The 5,640-nt window shown below is 33.5% G+C and overlaps 1 protein-coding gene across 1 annotated transcript; it reads left to right on the top strand.

Annotated features, from left to right (window-relative positions):
- Positions 1-3,369: 3,369 nt before the first annotated feature.
- Positions 3,370-5,091, top strand: TBLA0A03450 (sugar porter family MFS transporter; the record flags this gene model as incomplete). Its single annotated transcript, XM_004177616.1, has 1 exon — positions 3,370-5,091. The coding sequence occupies one exon, from the start codon at positions 3,370-3,372 to the stop codon at positions 5,089-5,091; it is 1,722 nt and encodes a 573-aa protein (XP_004177664.1).
- Between the last annotated feature and the right edge of the window lie 549 nt (positions 5,092-5,640).

The raw sequence follows: 5,640 nt of genomic DNA, 5'->3' as shown, positions 1-5,640 counted from the left end.
TACGAACTAAACTCATTGTATGATTTGGATACTAATTAATCTCCTAGTAGGAAAAATAATAAATCTTGAATTTCAATATGTATTAATATCAGAGCAAGGATCAAAATCTTTTTATATACAAGGCACAATTGTAACCATATAAATAATTAAATTCTTATAATTTTTCTATAATACCTTTATACATACGACTATGCAAATGTTTAGCCAATGTAATAATCTGGAATACTCAGGTAGTGATATTAAGAATGTCCCATAATACGATAAATTATTAAAGAATGATATTGAAGAAAAATTTTTAGCAAATTTGTCGTAGGTTTAGAATCATAAATTCAAAGATTTATTAAGAAGTGTAATGATTTTCTTGAATAATAAGTGATGACCAAATTTCCTACTCAAGCTACATTCTTCCTAAAAAGGAGGAGGAGTTTGTTTGTTGGTTTGTGTTTGGCTATAATAACTATTACTTTTCTGAGATATTAATATATGAACACTAGTATTTTGAACAGTACAAACACAAGTGAGTAACACTAAAAATTTATATTGTGGAATAATTTTATACATTTTAATTAGTTTTTAATTTTAAAATTTTTCTAATTTACTATCCGTCACTTCATCAATATCTTAAAAAAAAATAATACATATAAACAAATAAAAAAGAAAAATATAATTATTGGACGTAAAATATTACGTATCAAGGTGATATTTGAGAAAAATTATAGGAACGTGATTACGCGATTAATCTTCGAAATACAAGAATGGGTATATAATTTGAGCTATGGATATAAGTTACATATTTACAAATTTTAAGAAAGAATTTATAATCAGATGTTTTTAAATTCTGTATAGTATGAATTTCGCAACAAGAATATTGTATTATTTCATGAACTCTGGAATGACTACTATAGTAAAAAAATAGTCTTCTATACTAACAATGAAAAATATCACTCTAGTATGAAGGAATTCTAGCATAATTCCAATTCTTACATTGTTGTAATGATTTATATCCAAGAATTCTTGATAATTTTTAAAAACAATAAAAGAACAACATTCGAGTCAACGAAATCATTCACGCTATATTTCGAGATTCAAGAGTATTCAATAAGACTACTACGGATGACTTCCCCCCTTTCCTTAATACAGAATGAACAAAGTGACAAGAATTGCCATTCAACACATCTTTTACTAAAGAACCTTCCTTTCCCCACATTGTTATATTTCTTTCATATATATTACTGTCGGAAGAATGCACTCCGCGGAATGATGAACAAAAAGTAATATCAAAATTGCAGGAAAAGACATAGTACTAACTTAGTATATACCTCAATTTGGTAGACTCCAAAAAACAAAAACAAAGCAAAAACAATCCAGCTGGACAAGAAATCTCATAGGTTTCTGGTTAAAAATGGAAAACCTGGCCATACTATCTAAATATTTTTACAAGATACCAAGAAAGGCTTCGAGATTCTCAATGAAAATAAATTAGACACAGGCCATTTTTTTGCCTACATGAATATCTGAGCATTGTCTTGCATGATAAAGTTGCATTTTGGAAAATGTCAAACTGGCTTTCAAATTTTAAATCTAAACAATACTGTAACAAGAAATCATTGTTAATTGAACCATAATCCAAACCAAACCAAAAAAGAAGAGATGAAGAATTGTAAAAAAACAACTTATGATACTAGTCAAACCACTAAATCTTTCACCATACTATACTATATTCATTTGGCTAGCCATTGAAAAAGTAATTTCTGGAGTTACCCAAATAGGGAAATAGTGCCGGTGTTCTAACCAACTTAAGAATGCTTACTTCCAAATCCAATAGAAGAAACAAAGTCATAAAAAACAAACTCTAAAAGGGACAATAGCCATACCCTTATGTGGCTGAAATGACTTCCAAAAATAAAAATAAGCCAAAAGTAAGGACAAATCTAAAAAAGAACGAGGACAAATCGAATTCTCTCAACATGTCCTGTGAATCAACTCCGATTTCAGGGCTCCAGCTAAAAATATAAAAAAAATAAAATAAATTTTACGGGTCCTAGTGTCCGACAGGATAGGGTACCCGCCGGACACAACCCGCCGGACACCCTATCCCTTCAACCCTCCACCACTCTCGTTTGCACTTCCAATTTTGGAATGATCCGGGGAACTGTCATCCGACAGGCAATACACAAATGAGGAAAGTGGGGTCAAAATTGCCTGTAAGTGAACCCCTCTTTGAACTAGGGTCCACGAAACGTTAATCAGCTACGACGTCTTCTAGGACAGATGAAACATTTATTCCCTGGAATTTCTATTTTTATGAATGACAACATTTTCGGGATAAGCTGGAGTTCGAGGACCTTGTTTCCTCAAAATGGTGCCTTTGATGATGTAGTATTTGTACCATTCCCAATTAGGCTATCCAATAAATTAGAAATATCTCGAAACAAGAATTTGACAGGGAAAAAAAAAGTTCGTCTGGTGGGAAAAAAAAGCAATTTACGTTTCTTATCGCTACGGGATTAACGTGCCGATGAATATGATGGACCACGCCAATTGTTCCAGCTTGCCTTCCGAGTTAGGAAATTGCTCCGAGACGACATGTGTTCCCGAAAAACTTAACTTATTCTTGAAATGTCCAATGACAAACTAAAAATTCTTTTTTTGATGCTTTTTTTCTTAAATACTTTTTTTAAAAGCTGTTCTTCATAGCAATACGAAAAAAGGTTCACCTAAAATAGTGCTGTGGGGAAAACTCAGCCTTACAATAGCTACATGGTTCTAACACACCTGATTAAGAATTTGAATTCTTTACTTAATTTAGTACTGTATTACCACTGTACAACTGCAAAAAATTTTCTAGTTCAACGGATAACTGTCAACCTTTTGGCAAAACAATAACAAGTAAACGTAACAAAAACTATATCCCCCGCCTTTTCACCATCGGCATATGTGGGGAATATTTTTCTTTTTCAAAGATAATGTCTCTTTGCAAAGAAGAAAGGTGTAGCAACCACCCATATTCAGTCACTATTTTTCAATTGTCAAAATGCCATCTCTACGGTTACCTTTGAACATTAGACAATAGAGTAAAGACTACAGATCGATCAGCTGTATCGTATTGAATCTTGAAGAATGGAAAAAAAAATTGAATATATAAGGCCAGCAGGATTTCAACTTTTATCTTCTATCATCTTACTCTTCTCTTTTATAAAATAAAAAAAACCAATCAACAATTCAAGTTAGAATATTACGATACTTATTCTCTCTCTAGAATTAAACATTCAGTTAGATTTTTTTTAGATTTGATAAATTTTTTAAAAAGAATAAACACAGTTAGTTTATTTTATTTTTGCTCCATTACATTTTAACAAATATTTCATAATGTCCGAAGTTGCTTACAACGAAGACGTGGGCTCTAGCGGCTCTGGTATTGAACATACCGATATTGAATCTGTTCATTCCAACAGATTCCAAAAAGAAGATGACATGAAACAAGATTTCGATGACATGGAAAACTCCTTGGACGATACTCCACAAGCCATTGAAATCCCAAAGCAACCTAAATCCGCTTACATCACTGTTTGTTTGACCTGTATTATGGTTGCTTTCGGTGGTTTCATTAACGGTTGGGATATTGGTACTATTGGTGGTTTCGTTGCCCAAACTGATTTCTTGGAAAGATTTGGTTCCAGACACTCTGATGGTACTGCTTACTTATCCAAGGTTAGAACTGGTTTATTGGTTTCCATTTTCAATGTTGGTTGTGCTATTGGTTCTGTCACTTTAGGTCGTCTTGGTGATATCTACGGTCGTCGTTTAGGTTTAATTATGGCCACTGCTATCTTTGTTGTTGGTGTTGTTATTGAAATTGCTTCTATTGACAAATGGTACCAATACTTCATTGGTAGAATTATTGCTGGTATTGGTATGGGTGTTATTGCTGTCTTGTCTCCTATGTTGATTTCCGAAGTCTCTCCAAAGGACATGAGAGGTGCTATGGTTTCCTGTTACCAATTGATGATTACCATGGGTATTTTCTTGGGTGATTGTTGTAACTACGGTACCAAGACTTACTCTGACTCTACTCAATGGAGAGTTGGTCTAGGTTTGCAATTTGCCTGGTGTTTATGTATGGTCGGTGGTATGATGTTTGTTCCAGAATCTCCAAGATACTTGGTTGAAAAAGGTAAATTAGAAGAAGCCAAGCGTTCTGTTGCCACTTCCAACAAATTAACTGTCGATGATCCAGCTGTTATTTCTGAAGTTGAAGAAATCCAAATTGCTGTTGAAAAGGAAAGAGCTGAAGGTGAAGCTGGTTGGGGTGAATTGTTCCAAACTCACAACAAGGTTTTCCAAAGAGTCATCATGGGTGTTGCTGTCTTAGGTTTACAACAATTGACTGGTGCTAACTATTTCTTCTACTATGGTACTACTGTTTTCAAGTCTGTTGGTTTAGAAGATGGTTTCCAAGCTGCTATTGTTTTTGGTGTTGTTAACTTCGTTTCTACCTTTGTTGCCTTGTCTGTCGTTGATAAGTTTGGTAGAAGAACCTGTTTGTTATTCGGTGCCGCTGGTATGATCTGTTGTATGTGTGTTTTTGCTTCAGTTGGTGTTACTAGATTATGGCCAGATGGTAAAGATGCCGGTGTTTCATCCAAGGGTGCTGGTAACTGTATGATTGTCTTCTCTTGTTTCTTCATCTTCTGTTTTGCCACTTCATGGGCTCCAATTCCATTCGTCATTATCTCTGAATCTTTCCCATTGAGAGTCAAGGCCAAGGGTATGGCTTTGGGTACTGTTTCCAACCAAATGTGGAACTTCTGTATTGGTTTCTTCACTCCATTCATCACTGGTGCCATTGATTTCTACTACGGTTACGTTTTCTTAGGTTGTTTAGTCTTCTGTTGGTTCTACGTTTTCTTCTTTGTCCCAGAAACCAAGGGTTTACAATTGGAAGATGTCAATGTTATGTGGGAAGAAGGTGTCTTACCATGGAAGTCTGCTTCTTGGGTCCCACCATCTCAAAGAAGTGCTGACTACGATGTCGATGCCATGGCTAACGATGATCAACCAGTCTTCAAGAAGATGTTCGGTAGACATTAAACTTTTCGTGTTGCATGAGTTGATATTAATCAACTAATCTCATTAATTTTTTTTTATTTCCATTGATGTTGTCCTAATTTTTCTTTTTCCTATTCTTTTTTCGTTAACGTTTAATACCTTCTATCTCATTTTTACTTTTTTTCAGGACCAACTATACTCACTATTTTTTATTCTCTCTCGATTTTCCTCCTACAAGTTATTCAAAATGAATTTCTTGCACACGCTCTCTGCTCTTAATGATATACTTACTCACAATTTAATTATTAACCTATTAATCCAATTATATTTGTAGTCGTTTAATGTATTCCTCTATTTTTATAATATCCTAATGTATAAAATATTTATATTCTATAAAATAATGAAAAATATTTTACAATTATTCCAAAATTAAGAAAAAAAAATTCTTTTCTTTAAATTTCAACCTGTTTATTTAAAGAGAAATTTACGAGAAGAAATTATTTTCTGCTCAAAGGCTCATAAGTAAAAGCATTAAAATTTACTTGTAGATTGTAGACCTTGAGCGGGACTACTGTACCAAAGAGGAATATT

The sequence above is a fragment of the Henningerozyma blattae genome, chromosome 1, assembly GCF_000315915.1.
Source record: "Henningerozyma blattae CBS 6284 chromosome 1, complete genome".
In the NCBI taxonomy this organism is placed as follows: Eukaryota; Fungi; Ascomycota; class Saccharomycetes; order Saccharomycetales; family Saccharomycetaceae; genus Henningerozyma; species Henningerozyma blattae.
This window is presented reverse-complemented; position numbering and strand designations above follow the sequence as displayed.